Source organism: Mirounga angustirostris, unplaced genomic scaffold (assembly GCF_029215605.1).
Source record: "Mirounga angustirostris isolate CCGP_5_RB_7025 unplaced genomic scaffold, mMirAng1.0.hap1 SCAF_3, whole genome shotgun sequence".
NCBI classification, from domain to species: domain Eukaryota; kingdom Metazoa; phylum Chordata; class Mammalia; order Carnivora; family Phocidae; genus Mirounga; species Mirounga angustirostris.
In genome coordinates this window covers 184238741-184261397 of record NW_026991711.1, presented here as the reverse complement: position 1 = coordinate 184261397, position 22657 = coordinate 184238741, and the positions used below count along the sequence as shown (strand labels likewise).

Genomic DNA, 22657 nt, shown 5'->3' with positions numbered 1-22657 from the left:
AACAAGTCCTAAATAAATGGAGAGATAGGGGCACCTGGGTGGCTCAGATGGTTAAGCATCTGCCTTCGGCTCGGGTCATGATTCCAGGGTCCTGGGATCGAGTCCCGCATTGGGCTCCCTGCTTGGCGGGGAGCCTGCCTCTCCCTCTCCCTCTACTGTTCCCCCTGCTTGTGCTCTCTCGCTCTCTCTGTCAAATAAATAAAATATTTTTTTTAAATAAAATAAATGGAGAGATATATCACGTGTGTGGGATTTGAAGATTCAAGGTAGTGAAGATGCCAATCTTCCCCCACCTCCAAATTGATCTGTAGGTTTAATGCAATCCCAAAGTCCCAGCCAGGTGTTTTGTAGAAATAGACAAGCTTATTTGAAAGTGTGTATGAAAAGGCGCAGGACCTATAATAGCTAAAGCAATTTTGAAAAATAAAAGTAAAGTGAAAGGAATCGCTCTATCTGATGTCCAGGATTATTATACAGATACAGTAATCAAGACAGTGTGGAATGGGAAGAGGGGCAGACTTACAGATCCATGGAACAAGACTCAGGGATCCAGGAGAGGAACAACACTAACATGCCCAAGCTGATTTTTGATGAAGGAGCAAAAGCAATTCAGAATAGTCTTTTCAACAGATGTTGCTGGAGCAACTAGACATCCATAGCCCCACCCCACGCCCAAAAGAAAGGAAGGGAAAAAAGGAAGGAAGGACGGAAGGGAGAAAAAGAAAAAAGAATCAACCTGAACTTCATACCTTATAAACAATTAACTCAAAGTCAATCATGGGTTTAAAGGTAAAACATAAAACTATAAAATTTTTAGAAAAAAACATAGAACAACATTTTTAGGACCTAGAGCAAGGTGAAGAGTTCTTAGATATGACATAAACCATAAAAGGAAAAATTGATCAGTCAGATCTCATCAAAATTGTTTGCTCCGTGAAAGGCCTGCTTGACAGGACGAGGAGACAAGCTACAGGCTGAGACAAAACATGTGCAAGCCATGTATCCAGCAAAGGACTCATTTCAGAATACATGAAGAGGGGCACCTGGGTCAGTTAAGCGTCTGCCTTTGGCTCAGGTCATGATCTCAGGGTCCTGGGATTGAGTCCCGAGTTGGGCTCTTTGCTCAGCGGGGAGTCTGCTTCTCCCTCTTCCTCTCCTCCTACTTGTGCTCTCTCTCTCTCTGTCAAATAAATAACATCTTAAAAAAAAACAAAAGAAGAATATGTAAAGAACTCTCAACACTCAACGGTAAAAGAAAACAACCAATTAGAAAATGGACAAGAGGCGGGGCGCCTGGGTGGCTCAGTCGTTAAGCGTCTGCCTTCGGCTCAGGTCATGATTCCAGGTCCTGGGATCGAGCCCCGCATCGGGCTCCCTGCTCGGCGGGAAGTCTGCTTCTCCCTCTCCCACTCCCCCTGCTTGTGTTCCCTCTCTCGCTGTGTCTCTCTCTGTCAAATAAATAAATAAAATCTTTAAAAAAAAGAAAAGAAAATGGACAAGAGGCATGAACATACTTTTCCCTGAAGAGGATATACAGATGGCAAGTAAGCACACGGAAAGGTGTTCAACATCCCTAGCCATGGGGGAAATGCAAATTAAAACCACAAGGAGCCCCCACTACATACCTACCAGAATGGCTAAAATACAAAATACTGACAACACCCAAAGCTGGTGAGGATGCAGAGAAACTGGATCACTCATACTTTGTTAGCACCAACGTAAAATAGTATAACCATTCTGGAGAAGTTATGGCAGTTTCTTGCAAAGCTAAGTTGTAGTCAAAGAAGTCAGCACGTGTACTCTGGAACATTTATCCCAGAGAAATGAAAACTTATGCTCGTGCAAAAACTTATACACAGATGTTTATAGCATCTTTATTCATAAGAGCCCCACACTGGAAAAATTTCAGCTGCCACTCAACAGGTGACCAGTGAAACTAGGATACATGCCTCCCCCGGGAATACCGTGCAGCCACAAAAAGGACCCTGCAAACGCGGATCTGAATTGAAGATCAGGTGCTGACTGAAGCAGGTGCTGCGTGGTCCGCAGCTGCCCCCTTCCTCAGCCTTGCCACCCGCCCCCCAGCCACTCCTGCTTTCTTTCCATTTCTCAAACACAGAAAGCCTGTTTCTGCCTTAATACCTCTGCCCGAGCTGTCTTCTCTGCCTGGAAATTTTTTTCCAAATCTTTGCACAACGGACTCCCGCTTAACCTCCAGTTCTGAACTTAAATCCCACACCCTCAGAGTGATCTTCCCTGGTCACTGGATCCGAAGCAGCTCTTAGGTTATCTGTTGGTAAACACCCAATTTTTGCTTGTTAGTTGGCCCTTACTTATTTCTCTCTCTCTCTCCCGCTGAGAGTTGAACTCTGTCTGCTTCTCTGCCCTCTCGGGGCTGTGTTCCTGGGCTCATGGCAGTGTGAGGCCAGTAATGCCCACTGAATAAACAGAAGGAAGCTCTGTGTGGCTCCTTCCCCCGTGCGGCCACCTGCCTTTTCCACGATCTCACTGGGACATGGATGCAGTCATACACGTGCCTGTTTACAAGACCTTGAAGTTCTTGGGGGCAGGAACCATTTGTTTGGTGCTGCATTCCCAGGCCCTTTCACTGTATAAGGCATCGATTAATATTTGAGGAATGAATGACTTCACCCTCTTTGCAGGGGATGACACCAGGTGGTCACACCACCAACAATCCATTTACAGCCATTTACAAGGCCAGTGGTGATGGATATTGAACGTGTCTTATGTGGGGCGTGCGGGTCAGGCACAGGAGACCTGACACTTCCCTTCTCGTTAAAGTACACAATTCGGCCAGGTCAGGAAGCTTCTGGCCAAAGGTCTGTTTCACAGAAAACACCCCAGAAAAGGAGCAAAGCCTCACACCCAAAGCACCGTTGTATCATCTAGAAATATTTTAAACTGAAACACTCTTCCAGAAGGTACATCATCTAAAGCAGCAGAGAAGGGAAAGCCCCATAACAACAATACAACAAATCTCATTCAAATGAAAATCAGTGGTTTGCGTAAGGGATGTTCCAGTGGCCTCTGGGGTCTACCAAGCTTCTGGGAGGGAACCAAAGTGGATGAGGGAAACTCAGAGAATAGAGTCATCTGAAAAGCAGACATGGCTTTTTAAAATCCATGCTATAATAAGATTATGCTAATACTCTTTTAAAAACACATTAAAACGAGACCCCAATTAATCTCAAGTTTTATTGTTATTGTGGCTTTTGTTTGTTACAAAAATGTGTAATTAGATACAAGCAAAACTTGAGCTACCAAAAAAAAAAAAAAAAATACAAGCCAAATAGGCAATAAAAAGAAAACCTTTAGAATGAAGTACCTAAAATGTCTAATCTTTGCAGCTATTGCATAACACCCTCTATCCGCGTGTCTCGACTGGTTTTCAATGGGCTGGAAACTCAGCCTCCAGAAAGAAGACTTTCTTCCGGCTGCCTCTCACCCAGTCCACACCTTCGGGCCACGTGCACCCAGCCACACCAGCCCCAGGGGCCAGTGCCTTTGTTCAGTTCATTCACCAGCCTCTTGATCCCGGGATACAAAGTTTTGCCAGCAGGACCAAGACAAGAACAAAGTGACACACCTAATTCCCCAGGACCCAACGTCTTCAAAATGGCTTTTAACTATTTTTCAAGAAGGATGTTAGTGAATATTCTTTTCCCTTTGAGTTATTCTGACACAGAACAAAGAATTAGAAACTAAGAGCCATTGAATGGAACATAAAACAGGTGTTGGGCAACATTGCTAACCCACCAGGAGCCAGCAGGTAAGACCAAAATCGCATCAAACACTTCTTCGTGAGAGGAGCCATAGGGTATGGGGCTGAGTATTTTTACCCAGAAATAACCAGCTCTGTAATTGTTCAGAAGACTGTAGGAATACGGTGCAGGAGGCAAGGGGCACCACTGGCAGCTCTACGAAGCCTTTTGAACTGGAGGTTGGGAGAGAGCCTGGGTGTTGTAAGGTTGATGAACTGGAGTGGGTCTGGGGGGCTTGAGAGAGGGAAGACGTCCACCAGCGAGCTCAAACAGGGAACTGCAGAGACAAGGGAAAGAGCAAACCCTAAGGGCAAGTGGCCGCTATCACTCTTTGTCTTTTCCTTAACATGGGAACTCGTGCCTTGGAATGAGCACTGAGTGGGAATCTGGTTTTGTCTGTATCGCTGGTCGGCTGTCTCCCTATCGATGAGTCACCAATCCTCTCTGAACAGCCATTTCGTCCCTTGGAAACATTGGCTCCAACTCTCCTGAGGGTCCCGTGAGCTCTTAAATAATTCAGAATCGTCTGTTTTAACTAGACAGTCTTTCTCAGATACATACTTATTTAGGGAATTACTCATTTGCCTAGAGAGTGTAAAAGAAGTTTTTATTTCATCTGAATTGAAGATCTCATTCTTATTAATTTGATGCATACAATTAATATGTGGATTTATTTCAATTAAATTCCTTTTCCTGATGAGAGGTTAAGGAGGTGATGCTAGAATTGTAATTTAAAAACAGAAGCATATAGACCCAAATTTTATTCTTAAAAATTAGGCCAGACCTAAAAGAAATTTAGACTCTGAACAAGCAAAAACTTGAAACTAGAGCCGTGATGATAATAATGAAGATAAAGTAACAGTTAACCCCTGTGGAGCATACACATTCGTCAATCTAATTTAATTCTGATGACAATCCTAAAAGATCAACGTCACGATCCACATTTTACAAATGGAGAAACATTCAAGGACATTAAATAAGCTGCCAAGGGGGCAGGGCTTTCTGAGGAGTGGAGCTAGCATCCAGATTTCAGGGATTCTATAGCCCCCGCTCCTAGTTACCTCGCTGCAAACACCAACAGAGTCACGGGAACGGTGGGTTGCTGGACATACAAGGGCAAATGGCAGTGGGGATGACTAGATGTCTTTGTATATCTTAGCAGTAACTACTGGCATTGTTCATTCTTTCTGGGTAAGGAGAACTGATTTATCAAGATCTATATGAGGACAACTGAACTTTTTCTTGACTTGAGCAATGTCAATGCTCTATCCCTTTAAAAGTAGCAGAGAAAAGTTAAGTATCAGGGTCTTTCTGAACTGGGGACAGGACCATGTTCCATCCGCACCTGGGCTGGTCCACCCTTTTTCTCTCACTGCCACTGTACCTTCTCTTCCTCCTCCCACTGCGTCTCAACCCACATCCAACATGGTGACAGTCGGCTGCTTTCACTGCAGAAACATCCCATCCAGTTTCTTCATTCCATGCTATCCTGGTGTCCTATGTGAAATCTTAGAATTATCAACAACAAAGTGCTGGGACATAATCCATTAGGACTAGGCTGTTCATACCACATCACTTGAGCAAGTGCATATTTGGTTAAGTGGCTGAGGGCTAAACCCACTCTAGGAGGGAAGCAGCCACATCATCACTGGAAATGAGTCATAGGGACCCAATTTTATCATCCCTGGGGAAATGAGTCAAAGGAATTCAATTTAGGATAACGTATGTATTTAGATCACTTGTTTAATTGCTCAAAGAAAAAAAAAAGTGCCTTTAGGCATTGATTTGGTGCGATGGATTCAGATGAAGTCCTCTAGTCCATTAAGGGAAGCTAATTTAAGTATTTGAATAACTTATCCCTCCATAGGGTTTTTGTTTTTTCAATTTTTGAGATGTAATTCAGTTGCCATAACATTTATCTTTTAAAGGATATAATTCAATGGTTTTTAGTATATTCATAACATTCACTATTTAATGTCAGAACATTTTTCTCACTCCAAAAAGAAACTCCACCCATGAGTGGTCATTTCCTTTCCCATTCCTCCCTCCTCCCAGCCCTGGTAACTCTAGTCTACTCTCTGTCTCTATAGATTTGCCTGTTCCGAACGCTTCATCTAAATGAATCATAAATAGGTGGGCTTTCACTTAGCATGTTTCCAAGATCCATCCATGTTACAGCATAAATCAGTACTTCATTCCTTCCTATGGCTGAAAAATATTTCCACACTGTCTGGTTATTCCACATTTTATTTAACTGTTTATCAGTTTATGAATATTTGGGCAGTACCTACTTTCTGGCTATTATGAATAATGCTGCTACAAACATTCGTGTGCAAGTTTTTGTGTAGACATGTTTTGGTTTCTCTTGGGTATATACCAAGCAGTGGAATTGCTGGGTCATATGGTAACGATGTTGAACTTTTCTGAGGAACTGTTAAAAACTGTTTTCCAAAGCTACTGCATCATTTTAAATTCCCACCAGCAGTATATGAGGGTTCTGCTTTCTCCACATCCTCGCTAACACTTGCTATTATTCATCGTTTTTATCAGAGCCAACCCAGTAGATGTGAAGTGGCTTCTCACTGTGGATTTGATTTGTATATCCCTAATGACTGATGAACATTTTTTCCATGTGCTTTACTGGCCATTTGCATATATTCACTGGAGAAATGTATGCTCAGATCTTTTGCCCATTTTTTAGCTGGGTTGTCTTTCTTATTGTTGAGCTTTAAGAGTTACTCCAAACAGTTTAAAGTACAACAAGGAATGTTGTACACATTATGTTATACCAAGTTGGAAATGCATGTTTAGAATTCACATACAAGCTTATTTTTGTTCTTTCAAGTTCAGTAATTTTTTATAAATTGTTATTTAGGGAATTCAGTTCTAGCCATAGTTATCATAAAAAGATAAGACAGATGTGCTAAAAGCTCTACCAACTTTTCAATAGATAGTTAACAAAAAAAGTGCCAAATATACTTAGATTTTATTATAGGAAAAATTTCTCAACAGCCATCATATCCAGTCACCTGTTCAGCTCTTCACTTGTAAACTGGCCACATGACTTTTTCCAATGATAAGCAATTAGAAAAAATTCAGTTGTATTAGCCTGAACTAAGACAGTTTATATACATATATTGAACCACATGTCAATATTGGGAAAACAAGATTTTAAATACCTAAATTGTATTCCATAACATAGATATGCAATAATTTACTAAACATTCCAGTTTGCATTAGTACAAATATTTTAATAAATATCTTTATACATAAATCTGTGTGTACATATAGTGTTACCTTTTGAAAAATTTCCAGGAATCGGCTCACTGGGATTGATCTTTTCAAGAGTCTTGCTTCAAATTACCAAACGCCTCCCAAGAGATTTTACTAAGTTTATACTCTGACATCAGGATGTGAATGTTCATTTTGCTTGATCTTTACTGATGGGGAATTTTTAAGTAGTCTTTAGTATTATTATAAGCAGAAGATGGTATCTCATTGTCTAAATTGTATTTAAACTGCTGGAGAAGCTATTTTCCCAAGTCTTATTTGCTGGTTCTAGTTCCTTTTGCGGGGGGGGATTTGCCTATTCACATCCTTAGTATGTTTCTTAATTGTTTAGTAAAGGAACATTTTTCCTATTTGGAATATAGTCATCCTCCAATATCCATTCCAGAGATTAATTTTTGGAACTGCAGTTGGGCAAAGACGCTGAAAGTTGGTTCCTGATTAGAGAACACGAACAGCCTCAAGGTTCACTGGGGCAGTGGGCGGTGTAGCCTGCTGGCCTGGCTTTTTAAGTCCAGTGTCGCTCGCACGCAGCCCAGCTCACCCATTTCCATAGCACTGCTTTTGTTCTGCTGAGGCAGTGCCCAGTAGTTGGGACAGAGACCACATGGCCTGCAAAGTCTAAATATGTACTATCTGGTCATTTTAAGAAAAGGGTGCAGATCCCCAACCTACAGAACTAGTAATTTATGGTCCAACTAAAGAAACCGGTATCTCCATCATTAAAAATGACTCTATATGTCACTAATGATGGGGAAGAGTACTTTTCTATTATTAAAATGTAAAAGTAGATACAATATTTACATGAATTGTATACCAAAAAAAAAACCCCCACAGAACACAATTATAATTGGGAAAACTCTACACCAAAAGGTTGATACTGGTGATCTTGGGGTGATGAGGTTATTCTCTGAAGGGGAGCGGCTCTTTTAAAGTTTTCTTCAATAAACAGATTTTACTTTTTGTAAAAATGCAAATAATAGAGCTACTGCTTTCCAATGTTCAAAGGTAAATGATTGGGGTACATGAAGAAAAATGTAACATCCCTTCTTTGAAATCATCATAGGAACCACTGCCCCTCTTCCGCCAGAGTCCAGTGCTTGGGCCACCCCTAGGATCATCCTCTTCTCCTTCACTATTCTTCTGAGCCAACTGCCTCAGTGTGGATGGCGTGGTTCCGCGGTCACTACCAAGAAACACCTCTGGTGTCCTTAGCTACTTCTGTTCTGTCATCTGCAGAGCCTCCTTAGCTTTCCAGTGACTGGCTTCGGTGAGCGGTGACCGTGAAACCCGTCCTTCAAACTCCCCTCTTCCACAATAGCCTCTGAAGAGAAAGGCTTACCTCTTTCACGCACACCTTCCTGTTACAGCATCACCTAATGCCTTTATGTGTTAGGAAGTCAACACTGCCATGTCTTTACTAATTCTTTTTCCAATAAATAAAATACCCCCTGCACTGACTCCTAATTCCTAGAAACATTTAAAACTGAGAAGGGAACTGAATACAAATGTGCTTTTACATCATTTCTTTTGGTTTTTCTTAATAAAAACTACCTTCTTAAGATTCTCTAGGACAATTTTAGCATAACAAATTTATCCAGATTTAAAAAGCTAGATACAAACATTATTTCTCTAACATAGATAGGACCAAAATCAGCGCATCTCGATCTTTTCAATGTGTACAAATCACCTGAGATTTGTTAAAATGCAGATGCTGACTTACTACCGGTGGATAAGATTCTGCACGGCTAACAAGCTCCTAGGCAACATCCAGACTATAGAGCCTCAGACCACACTCTTGAGTAGCAAATGACCATGATCATCTTTAACGCAATGGGTGCAATATAGATGTTTGTAGAGAAGTCCAAATTAATACTACTTTGCAAAGGGAAGTATTTGCAACAAGTATTTCTACATGTACATCACCCTTTAATCTAATGCTCTAATGTCTTGGGGGAAAACTGGTCCAAGTGTTTCTAACAGCTGCTTTTCCATCATTATGGAGTACCCACAACACAAATTCCTTTTCCTCCTGCTTCCCTCCGCTTCTGCTCATCCTTACTGCTGTCTTAAATCCTATTCTTTCAAGGCTACCACTCCTTTGTTAAGTCTACATTAGGCAGGGTTGAGATCTTTCCTACTCTCCAGAGCCCCCTTTCCCTGCCCTTGATTTGGACTGATGCATCCCTCAGCCCCCATCCCCACCCCCCAGGTCTAGATGGTCAGTTCCTTCAGGTGATAGTGAAGTGGTTCTGAGTAACTGCTTCGAGTTACAGCTGGGTTCAAAGCTCAGTTCTGCCATCCACTTTACCTGAGCAAGTAAACCATCTCCAAGCCTGTTTTGTCTGGTAAAATACAAATCATTCCTACATAAAAGGTTGTGAGGATTATAGAAAATGTTTAAAAATTATTTAGCAAAGTGACACCAAAATAATACTAAATGGCGGCTACTATGACAAGAACATAAAGCATTTAGTGTAATTTCTTTTACATGGGTAGTTCTCAAACATTACTTAAAAAGTCAAAATTGTTATGCATTTTAAAGATATTATTTCTAAATAGGAGAAACCCAAAATATTGGACGTTTCTGAATGGCCCAGGACTTGCAAGTTTCTCTCTTCTGAAATTCCCATAGTTTATTTAGGATGTTAGATATCTTAATCTGGAAGATGTGGCAATTCCTCACTTCTTTGAGAGAGCTACCCAAATATGTACAGTAACTGAAAAGAAGGCTTGAAAGGTACCATACTGTTCCAAAATCATAACTAATGTATTCCATAAATACACAATATCCTTCTGTGATAACTTCATGGAAATATAGTCTGAAATTTTATAATTGTAAAAAAACAATGTTCAAAATTCTTCTAGAATTACACAGAATTTTAGTTCTTCCAAAATCTTAAAAACCTTAAAAGTTACTGCAAAAGAGCATACAGCAGAGATGACAAAGACAGAATGATCAAGAAACTTGCAGAACTGGTAAAAACAGCGGTCTAGACCCAAGGCCCATCAAATTCCAGGCACAAAATCAACACCTACATCCAGACACCACAGTGAAACTAATACATCTGGCAAAATAGCCATTTCTGCATGTAGCAAACACAGGCAAGGGAGAAAAGATGAACTCGTGAGCCTGCATAATGGCCAGTTCAACTAGGGGATCTGAAGAAGTAATCCTTTTTTTTTTTTAAGATTTTATTCATTTATTGGCAGAGAGAGAACATGAGCGGGGGGAGGGGGACGGGAAGAGAAAGAAGCAGGCTCCCCACTGAGCAGGGAGCCTGATACAGGGCTCAATCCCTGGACCCTGGGATCATGACCTGAGCCAAAGGCAGCAGCTTAACCGATTGAGCCACCCAGGTGCCCCAGAAGTAATCCTTTTCTGATTTAAAAAAAAAAAAAAAAATGAAACTAGAAGGAATCTTAGTTTTCTAGATTTGAAATCCCATTACAGATGAGGTTATTCATCCTAAATGACGTCATTAGCTTTAGAAAGGTTCTCCTTTGTATCTCTATAATCCCCAAATATAGAATGTCAATAAAGATATAAATTTAGGTGACCTAATTAATATTTTCACATTAACTCTTGAAACAATCCGTAAGTGAGAAAATGCAGCTAGGAAATCATGAGAAAAATCAACTTCAGTAATCAAATAAAGGAACATATGATAAGGCATTATTTCATATCCCTTAAATTAAAGCAATCATTAAAAAGAATTCCCTCTGGCAACCGGATATTAAGGTAAAAATGGGTCACTTATCTTTTTGGCATTTGTAAAAATTAAATCAATCCTTTTACACAGCAGTTTAGTTGAGAGGATACAATGTTAATCCTTATAAACCATTTGTGTGATTTTATAAGAATTTATTCCAAGACCTAACACACATGAAAGGTTATACACAGCGAGGTACTCAATTTACATTAAATTATGAAAAATGATAAATGACCAAGATATACACTGTTCACCCAACAATTCTAAGAAAACCTGATGCCAAACCCTAAGTGTGTAAAGGGGTAGGTAAAAATTCTGATGCTGAAAAATCAGAAGCAATCTCAATGTTCACCATAGGGATGCAAACCCCACATAATGAAACATCATTGGCAGAGAATGTAGATCTATGTTTGAAATTGAAAGAAACCCATGATATATTGAGGAAAAGGTTACAGAATAGTGAACACAGCATGATTCCACTCTGGAAGAGATCTCTGTATTTACTTATATATGGGACAGAGTCCAGAAGTACTTACAATATATCTACACAATAGTATAGTTTTTTAAAAAAGTAATTTTCTGTATTTTCAGATTCTTTATAATAAGCATATTATTTTTACAAGCAGAAAAAAATAGTAAATGTATTTCCAGTTTGGAAGAACACAGTTATGTGGGGAAAGTATCTCAAAAATTAACTAATTGGCTATGATCATAATGCAAGATCTGCTATACGCAAGAAGCAAATACGGAGGGGGAAAACATCCAAAACTAGATCACTTAGGGTAAGACTGTTTTTTTCACTTCCATTAATGTTTGTGAAATAGGTTGTTTTTTCAAAAAACTCACTCTTATTAAAACTGCTGGAACTAGAAGCTTCAAAGTATGAATATAGGAGAGGATGAATTTTAAAGTAAGACAGAATTCTACTCCTGCCACTTACTAAATAACTAGAATCTTGGCCAAATAAAAACATCTACATGTCAACTTTTCTGTCACAAATACTGCCTGCAAAGTTGTTGTGACTATTAAATGATAGCAATTACATGAGATGCAGGCCACAAAATTGGTAATTAACAAATAGTGGCCAAAATACTAAACTGTATGATGTTGACACCTGGTATTTTTGATCTACAAAAACACCAATTTTGAGCTATTATTGTGAAACACTTGATTTTAATTCCCAAGGCTAATTACTATCTAATTTAAACATGTGTTCTAATGACTGAGGAGAATCATACTTCACCATTTGGAAGAGGTCTCATCTTAAAGTTGAGGAACTGGAAGGATCTACATTACAGGCCTGAAGGCCCGTTAACAGCAGAACTGTGATAACTTCATGGAAATATAGTCTGAAATTTGATGCAGGAAATTTGACTTAAGTTCTTTTTCCAGACCCCCAAACAAGTTCAGTAAAAATTGTCAGCATACCATTTAAGGGGGCAGGGGGAGGAAAAAAAGAATTTTAACCCTTTCTCATTAAATGAGACTAAAATAAACATTAGTTTTCCCCTGGGAGAAGGGAAGGTGATATTGGTAGTCATGGTGGAAATAAGGATTCTAAGGAAAGTAAATTTTCTTTTGGGTTCTGGTGATGATTATTAATGAAAATAATTTAAACAGAAATGTACAGAATAATCATGACGGATACAAATAATAGTGACAGCTACCACAAAGACTGGGGTATAAAGAACCAGGCGGTATAGTTCACGATTTATCTGTTAAATTTCTATAGGTAATAGAATGGGTAAAAGCCAATTACAATAAATCTATCTTAAAACCAAACAACATTAACATGTATTTCAAGAAAAAAATGTCATCTTTTAGGGGCAAAAAAAAAAAATCAGTATTGGAAACTCAGTAAAAACACGTGCTTTTAAAAAACAGATGTTTCGTAATGTAAAAAGACAAAAAAGTGAGAAATGTTATTAATGTATAATTAATGGAATAGAAAAGATTAAGTTGGAAGTAGATGCATGAGCTGCTTTACAGAAAATACATAATGTTATGTGACAATTGAAGAGGCTACTCTCAAATGGTACACAAATTGAGGAGTCTTTATTTTGAAAAAATTCTTCCAACAATATTTTACAATGAACAATAACTCAACCAAGTTTATCTACTATACTAAATGGTTTTAGAGATGAATACTGAAATCAGCCTGTAGGTTTTCGGCCCAACACCTAAAACCACCCCCTGCATTAAGATTAGTCTTCATAAATGTTGGCATATTAATAAACACATCTTCCAAAACCTGTCTTTCTTGCTAAAAAGGTTTCCTCCTTTCTTTCAGACTTCTCTGCAAGTCCTTTCCCTCCCTGCACTTAGCCTGAAGGTGCTACAGGACCCCCGCTATCAGCTAGTAGCAGGGGGTATCAGTCCTCATATAAAAACCATCCCATGAAGCACATCCTGTCTTGACTAATGTAAATGCACGTTAAAAAATTCTCTGGACTGGGCGCCTGGGTGGCTCAGTTGGTTGAGCGACTGCCTTCGGCTCAGGTCATGATCCTGGAGTCCCGGGATCGAGTCCCGCATCGGGCCCCCTGCTCGGCAGGGGGTCTGCTTCTCCCTCTGACCCTCCTCCCTCTCGTGCTGTCTCTCATTCTCTCTCTCTCAAATAAATAAAATCTTTAAAAAAAAAAAATTCTCTGGACTCTGCCTAGTCTTTTGAGGAGTAAGAATCACAACTTTTAAGTTATTATCCAAATCTTTTCTAAGGCAAAGGGAACTAATTTTGAAGAATAAAATACATGGTTGTGCCAAAATATTTTACTGTAGTAAATCTATACCGTTTCTTTTTAAATATAAGGTATATATTCTAAGCTAATGTCGATAAGGAAAGGTGCAACACCAGCAAGTAGTAATAGAAAACCACCCCAAAGCACACTTTTAGAAACTTCCAGAGTCATGGGTAGGGACAATGGAAAAATTAAAGTGCAAAATGGGTATGAACTTGCACCACCTTTCAATGACTGACTGAAACCCTTCAAAGTTCAATTAAAAAGCACAGGATTCTTCAAATATCTTAAGATAGTCGATTTGAAGGATTCCCCCGCCCCTTAACTGAAAGAATTTCCTACATGGAAGCATAAGATAATAAACAGCTGGTGAGCCTCAAAGTTGAATGAGGTCTGTTTTATTGAGTTTCCAGTCAGGCAGGGTCAAGACTTATCTTCACATATGCATAAGGACGTTCTCAATTTTTAATGTTTTTAGTAGAAAAATCTATACAAATACTCTTCAAAAGGGACATCCATATAATGAAATCCTGTAGCCATTAAAATAATGAGTTAGAGCTGGATGTGCTACTATGTAAAGAAAACCAAATTAAATAAAAAGAACCAAGTTACAAAATTGTACATTTAAAATAAAGGAGGACAGCAAGAGGACTATATATGTATACAGAGGCATATGAAATAAACGATAACATTTCTGAAAAACTATACAAGAATACAAGAAACTATGTTCCCCTGGGGTGCGGGAATGAAGTCACAGGAAGGAGACGAGATGTAATTTTTCACTTTATACCCTTTATATATTGCATAATTTTTAAAAATCATAAGCATGTTTTATAACACATAAAAAATGTTAAAGTCTTTAAAAAACCTGATTGTACCCACAGCATTCTATGAAACATTAACTGTATTAACATCAGTTTACAATCCTTTGCTGCCATTTATTTAATGGTCATTTAGTCAAAATTAGAAGGCTCCTTGGGTGTGTGCTTCCTCTCCCTCTCTCCACTCAAGATTAAGGGAAAATATTGAGAATTTAGAGTTTAAATCTTAACCTCATTGATTGAACTGTGACTTGGATGACACCTAGTCAAGATTCTAGAGAACCAATGACAAAATTAACTTAAATGGGCATTTTAATCACTAATTAAAATATTTTATCCAAGATCACTTTTCCTTTTTACAAGAGCCTGAGCCACAAGATTTCTCTTTTCATTAAACTCCACAGCCCTTTGAGTTGGACAAGCACAGATTCCAAAAACATAGTATTTTAACACACGTTGAATTCTTATGCAGGGCTAGAAAATAAACAGAATATACAGATGCCAAAAGTTTGAAAAGAAACACATTCTTAGCAAAAGTCTTCACTGGAAATTAATACCATACATTCAAATCCTCCAGGACTCCAAAATCAGAACAATGAGGTTTCATAAGAACCCTCTTACCCAGACACGTGATTTGCCAACTCGAAGGTCTTAAAATACATTTGAATGTTTGAGGCTAAGAAAATTGGGAGTAGGAGGCCAGTGGCCACCTTAAGTGTGCATGTTTTAAAACTATTCAAAAATCCCAGTTCTTAAAACACTGTGCTGGTCAAACAAAAAACTGCAGACAGAATTCAGGGTGTATGTCATGACTGTGCAAGCCTTACCATTAGCACAATAACTGGACTTTTTAATACCAGGGTTCACAATACTTGAGTCTTTCCAGATTAAGTATCACCATGCCCTGTCCACTTATTAAAGTGAATTAGTGTCCAAATGCTTGCTGAATTAACAACATAAACAAAAGGCTCTTCAAATATTGGATACAGTCACCAATAAATTTAATGAACAAGTTGTAGAATTGTGAGTGCTGCACTGGAGTTGGCTTGCAAAGGCTTGGGAGCCTGGTGCACATCTCTTTCTAATTCCAAGTTTAATGACATCAGATTGATAGGTGACATCAGCCATTGTGAGGGTATCTACACCACATATATCAGTAAGCAGTACCAAACAGGGCACTTTTTCGTGAGAGAAAAAGTCTCATGGGCACAACACTAAGAATTACATCTTGGTCATATATTCACTTGTTCAAATATACAATGCAAAATTTTAATTAACGACATTATAATGTTCTAAAATATACAAAGGAAAATTTAACTAATGAGGATGAATTTCATATAATAGGCTAACTTAACACAAATTTTAATAATGGCATCCTTTAGAAAGTAAATTTTAAAACCACCTAGGGCACAAACCGTATCAATAAAAGATGGAATGTTTCTCACAAAATAGGGATCATTGTAACACTTCAGATGGTTTTTTTTTTTTTTTAAAGATTTTATTTATTATTTGACAGAGAGAGACATAGTGAGAGAGGGAACACAAGCAGGGGGAGTAGGAGAGGGAGAAGCAGGCTTCCCCGCGGTGCAGGGAGCCCGATGTGGGGCTCGATCCCAGGACCTGAGCCGAAGGCAGACGCTTAAGGACTGAGCCACCCAGGCGCCCCACTTCAGATGCTTCTTTAGTTTAAAACAAGGTCCACTAATTACCCCATTAATTAACTTGTAAAGTTTAAATAAAAGCCTAGTGAATAAACTGTATTGATTTCATCAAATTATGAATGGAACTCAAATTAAATAACTAAGTTTTATTAGGTATACGGGATACAGAAAGTAACTCTCCTGGAATTTTAAAAGACTTTTTTTAAAGGGCTACTTACACATAAATGTGACAGGCCTTCAATCCAACAATGAAATACTCGCTCTCCAGAGCAAAAGCTCTGTCATTAGCTTAGCCTCCCTATGCCTTGCCTTCTTTCATCCTTAAAGTATGCATCCACTTTAAGGATTGTATAATACATGAAAAGCACTTAGCAAGTTTCTCCTACATTTAAAGGGCTTAATAAATCACACCCCATAATACCACCACATACTTTGAAGTTACTTTTTAAAAAACGTATCTTCACAACGGTCTCCTAGAGATTAATTTTCTGATAGAAGTCTGAGACTGTTGGTGGAGACCAAAGATGAGGTGAGTCATTGTGAACACAGGTTCAGTGAAGGAGCACAACACACAGACGAAGAAGGCCCAAGAAGCAAGGCACAGGGCCCGCCTGGGGATGGAAATGGAGTATTAGCTCAAAAAAGCCTATTTTACAATATGCCAACAATTAGCAGTAACAAAGCCAGAGTTTGTGGTGACTAATTATTGTAAACTATCTTTTAAAGTCACTTCAAAAGAATTTCGAAGCATTCTGTTTAAATGAGAAGCAACAGCAAGTGCTCTCTTTAAAGATGAACAAGGTATAAAAAGCCACTGGTGGGAAAACCATAGGAAACCTCTTTCTAAAGAAGTAAACACATTCCTTTAAATTTTAATAGCGGACTTCCTGGAGGGTAGTGATTTTTTGTTAGGGGAATCCACTTTTCATTAAAAAAAATCCTTTAACTATAGCTAAAATTATTAACTATAAACATGAGAGAGAATAAACTGTTCATTTTGAACTCTTCAGCAAAGCATTTTTTCATTTTTAAAATAGTTATTTGATAGCTATTAAACGATGACACAATTTCAAAGTGGTCGGAATAGTAAATGATTCCAAAATAAACATCAATAACCATGAATCAGAACTGGTAACATCCTTGAAGGACATATTCACCAATGTCATCATTATTAAAACAATTTCAAACAGAAATAGAAAATCCAGAAAACAATATTAAAAATGTTTGCCATTTCAACTCAATGTTCCACTTTTGCCACCAAGCAGGAAGTTCAAGGAGCACTATGTTTACCCTAAAACCACACACTGTTATTCTGGAAAACAGAAATTTAAAGTGTAGCACAGTGGTTTTCAAAGTGTGGTCTGAGGACCTCTGAGAGTCCCCAAAAGCCAAGCGTCACAACTATTTTCATACTACTACTAAAATGTTATAGGTCTGTCTCACTCATGAGTTCACAAGTACACAGTGGAGTTTCCCAGGGCCCGCATGCCACGTGACAGAAAAATCACTGTGACACCAAGGGAGCAGGAGAAACTCACTGCTTCTCAGGCCAGGTGCAACAGAGATGTGCAAAACATAAAACAATGTTCTTCTCATTAATTAACTGCTTTTGGAAAACAGCTAGTTTTTATTTAAAAATGGCATTTATGTTAACATGCAATGGGTTTATTATTGTTATATTTAAATGAATAAACACGTGTTTTAAGTATCTCAGTATTAATTTCTAATACAGTAATTTCTGATAGATACAAGCTACATAAACAAAAGCTCTTTAGGTATCTTCAGTAATTTTTTTAAAAGAAATGTTTGAGAACTGTGAGTGCTGCCATACAAAAGCAGCCAGTTAGCATTCTCTCCACTTTCCCAACTTCCAGGAACTGTACCAAAGAAGGTGTGTGCTGGGGGCTAGGGCAACGCACAGGTAAAGCACTGAGAGGCTTCCTCAAATTTACAAAAGGAATTATTTTAAGGAAGAAAGTGATTGCCTAATCTCTACTGTCACAAAAATGAGAATAAAATATGCCTTTAAACTGTATCAACAATGTTTGCCACTCTAAAAGAAAAAATTCTCCTCCCAGAGCAAAGACAGGAGAGAAGATCTGATTCAACCAGTAAGCCAGAAAATTTGGAGTTCTTCAGCCTTGTCCTCCTCTTCAGTACTCGACACAATTCTGATGGGTCTATATAAAACCAAAAGCAAATCTGAATATGAAAGTCTAACAGAAGTGAATTTAAATCCACATTAAAGCTGGATCACTTTTTAAACTAAGGACTTCGATTTTATAAGCACTCATTTATGGTAAGTCAATAAGAGTTCTCATTTACTTACAAAGTTCAAGATTTACCCAGAAAAAAAAAAAGTCTTTAAAATTATTTTAATAACAACTGTTTAATTTACTTATTTCTTAGATGGAAAGCCTGGTAGGTTATTTGGGTAATGGCCTACAATTATATAGTATAACTTTGTACATATGAATTGTACAATCTAAAACACAGAAATTCAAAGACATTTCTTAAGCATTCCCTCCATGAAAAAAGGGCTGGAGAGAGACCCCGCAAACTGTAGTATTTCAAGGTATTTCAACCCACACATCTAGACCTCTGCAGCATTCATTCAATATTAAGAGAAGAGGCATAATGTTCAAAAAGGGGCAGAGATTTCCCAGTCTTCTTGCTCATCAAAATAGTTAAGATAAGCCACACACTGAGCTGGAGATGCAATGGGACAGCAAGGCTTTACCAAGTCTGGAACACTACACAGACTTTAAGATTGTGTAAAAACTCATGTAGTCACCACTGGAAAAGGTATTCAACACAAATAAAATGTTTGAAGAAACTGATGTTCACTTCTTTTAATACCAAAACTTTAAAATAATGTTTAATCATTTTAAGATAAACCTTTCCAAACACGTATTACATTTGTATATGTAATTTTACCTTTTCTTGATGACACAGAGTCATAGTACCAGACTATTATCAGAACATGATCTAATACAGTGATGTCCTCTAGGCTGGCCTGGCTGTCCTTACACTTAATGGTTGACAGGTTTTCATGGTTTTTCTATCTCCTTCCAAACCGTCACTTCTGAACTGCTAATATGCTAGGGCTGGGAAATCCAATAATCAAAATTTCACATAAAAACAAACATATAGAGACCTTGTGACTTATGTGGGTTGCTCAAAGGCATTTAAAAAAGAGTTATTCCAAGTTTCTCAGTTGTGTTCTGTACTGATGAGACCACTAGATTACATCTTGATGAATGAGGCATTACTGTACATAAATATTTAAACAAGTTCATCTATTAACAAAAAGATAAAACTAAACATTAGTATCATTGCCTTTTTAAACAAAGTATTCTATAGCTTTAAGGTAACACTGGGTTCCAGTTTGTTTCCCCCAGAAATGAACATAAATAAATGTCCTATTTTAATAATATCAGTTTGTCCAAACAAAGGGGAAGAAAAAAAAAAAAAAAACTGAGGTGCAATCATGTCACAGTTAATGCATGTCTGCTTCCAATACATTCAAAGACAATATTTTTGTTTAAAAATCAATAGTTAAAATAGGACTTCTGCAGTCTGAGAATTCAAGATACTTAAAAAAATTTGTAAATACACATACATGCAAATTCTTCATATATACAAATTTTCACAAAATTAAGAAGTTGCAAAGAAATTAGAAGGATTACGGTGAATCTGACAAGCTACATTTAAATGCTTTACCACTGACATATTCCTGAATATAGCAGTCATAGTAGTTTTAATAAATTTTCTACATGGCCTTTTTTATAAAATTTTTTCTTTTAGACATAAAAGTTAGTCACTAGAAGTCTTCTGAAACTCTAATTTAAGAATTCAAGATGTTCTCAATTCACTACTCATATTTTAAGGCCACTTTGGTAAAGGCATTGCAGCAAGAACACAAAAACAATAGCATATTTTCTAATATTTATTTTTTTCACCTGCAAACTGTAGCAAAACATGATCAGCTTTATTATGCAGACAGGTATCCCTCTACATTTTTAAAGAATTTAGGTATGTATAAATAGAAGAGCTCTTTAGAAAGGAAAATTCAAGAATGAATAAAACCTTCCAATTTTGACTTTGTAACTTTGCAGTAGCAATGGTTAAAATGATTTTAGGTCGTTCATTCCAAGATATATGACAGCACCTTAGAAGTGGCTGATCTATTTCCCCAGTAACATTTCTCACAGAACAATGTGTTAAAGTTACAAATACTGATATGCACAAACAGCTAATTTCTAAGAAAAATATGTACAGTACTGCAGCATAATGAATGTGGCATCTGCAATAACTTAATATTAGCCAATTTTTAATATACATGATACTGCTACCTTTTTCTGCCAATTCACAGGTTACAAGTTGTTACTGGAGCCCTCTGTTTTGCACATATTACCTGGTGTTTGATACACAATGCAGGCTTTTTAAAGACTTCTCTTGTGTTTAAAGCTCAGATCAGTGAAACAAGACAACAGTGCAAGAGGCGGAGAGATGTAATGCGACCACGTAAAAGTTCGTTCCAGTAAAGTGTCTATATAAGGCTATAAGAAAGGATTGGTTGATGAGCTTCCTGTTGGAAACTGTCCTGTTGGTGCACCAGTCTAAAGGAAAACATAAGACAACGAACAGACAAGTAAGAGTGGTATATGTGTCAAAATATGGAAAGATTAAACTTTGATTAAATCTTATTTAACGAAACTATTCAAATTAGAAATTATTTTGTAATTATTAGCAATCCTACTTATTAATTGTCGTTATTAGCAACTGATATAATAAAACTATTAGGTGTCAGAAACTGTGTTATGGCCTTTAATATCCATTATTTCATATAATTCTCCTAACACAATCTAAGAAAATGCATTTACGATTCAAACCAAATCTCTGACTCCAAGCCCTTTCCACACAGTTCACTAAATCTATAGCTTTTCATAAAGCATTATTTTGACAAGAATACAGAAAAGTTTCATGCTATAAAATAGCTTATTTACTGTCAATGCTTTGATTTGCAACTGATTAATGTGTGTGTGTGTGCATGTGTGCATCTAAGTCAAAAAAGGATCATGTGTGACGGCTGCCTCACTCTGTAAAATTTTATACTGTCACATCAGTAGAATAGCAAACAGTATCTAGGAGAGTCACATCTTGCTTTTCCCAATTTGCAAATAACACACAACTTAGAAAGTGCTTAAAACTGCATCTCACTGGGGCGCCTGGGTGGCTCAGATGGTTAAGCGTCTGCCTTCGGCTCAGGTCGTGATCCCAGCATCCTGGGATCGAGCCCCACATCGGGCTCCCTGCCTGGAGGGGAGCCTGCCTCTCCCTTTCCCTCTGCCTCTCCCCCGCTCATGCTCTCTCTCTCTGTATCTGTGTCACAAATGAATAAAACCTTAAAAAAAAAAAAAAAAAATTGGGGCGCCTGGGTGGCTCAGTTGGTTAAGCGACTGCCTTCGGCTCAGGTCATGATCCTGGAGTCCCGGGATCGAGTCCCGCATCAGGCTCCCTGCTCGGCAGGGAGTCTGCTTCTCCCTCTGACCCTCCTCCCTCTCATGCTCTCTGTCTCTCATTCTCTCTGTCTCAAATAAATAAATAAAATCTTAAAAAAAAAAAAAAAAAAAATTGCAACTCACTTACCATAAAGGGATTACTAGATACTCCAGCAGCTGCAACTTGACCAAAAGGGGTTACCACTGGCTTTGTTTGTCCAAATGCTGCAAAACCTGCACCTTGTTAAAACAGAACCACCAATTATAACCCATACCTTTCAGAGACAATCTGATGCTTATAAAGCCTCCTAAGGAGTTTCAGAGAAATTTCTACCAGAGCAACAATAGTAAAATATCAATGTTTAATTGTTGGGTCTCATGCTCTTTCAAATACCAGAGACAAACTTCCTGTGGCACACGTAACAGAGCTTTCCTACAGCTTCTCAGAAATGGTTACTTCTGATTTGTCTCAGCTATGTAAGCTGCTGACGTCTAAACTAATAGATGACTTGTGACTATCTAAGACGGACTGTGAGTAAAACACAATGGCTTCATGTGAACAACACAGTATTTGTTAGGAAATATTTCATCATTATGGCTCTGCCATGGACCTTATTTCCAAATTTTTATCTAACCACAGACACTAAAAAATACATACACAATTATAATTTAAGAATAATCTTCAAATCTATGGACTTTCAAACTTTACCAAATAAGCTTAATGGGTAAAAAAAAATCCCTGGCCTCTAGAACCAGTAAAAAACTCTGACCACAATACAGTTACCTATTTGGAAAATTAGTCTAAGTCTCCAACATAAATAAATAACTTACACAAAACAGCAGATCCACAACAGCTTTCTGATGCAAAACAAAAACTCAAGGTCTACAAAGTTTTCTTTTAAAATCAAGAGGCGTATTAAAACATACAAGAGAAATTAATAAGAAAGAGAGTTGGGGGGGCCTGGGTGGCTCAGCCGGTTAAGTATCCGACTCTTGATTACAGCTCAGGTCGTAATCTCATGGGTCTGAGATCAAGCACCGCATCGGGCTCCGCTCTTAGCAGAGTCCCTTCAAGATTCTCTCCCTCTGCCCCTCCCCCAACTCATGCACAGGCTCTGGCTCTCTCTAAAATAATTAAATAAATCTTTAA

The 22657-nt window shown here is 38.1% G+C and overlaps 1 protein-coding gene across 33 annotated transcripts in view; it reads right to left on the bottom strand.

Annotated features, from left to right (window-relative positions):
• AGFG1 (ArfGAP with FG repeats 1) overlaps positions 1-22657 on the bottom strand; it is a 108106-nt gene that overhangs the window by 15366 nt on the left and 70083 nt on the right. For 11 of the 33 annotated variants that reach the window (XR_010410316.1, XR_010410326.1, XR_010410317.1 and 8 more), the window contains one exon: positions 21656-21747. Coding sequence is in view for 17 of the 33 variants with exons in the window: in XM_064587159.1 (XP_064443229.1) it covers positions 21656-21747 (92 nt within the window). In the remaining 16 variants the exon portion in view is untranslated. Of the gene's footprint in view, positions 1-1043; positions 1199-12180; positions 16615-19939; positions 20626-21655; positions 21748-22657 lie in introns of those variants that run through there. The other 22 variants (XM_045867810.3, XM_064587160.1, XM_045867816.3 and 19 more) reach the window with 8 other exon arrangements.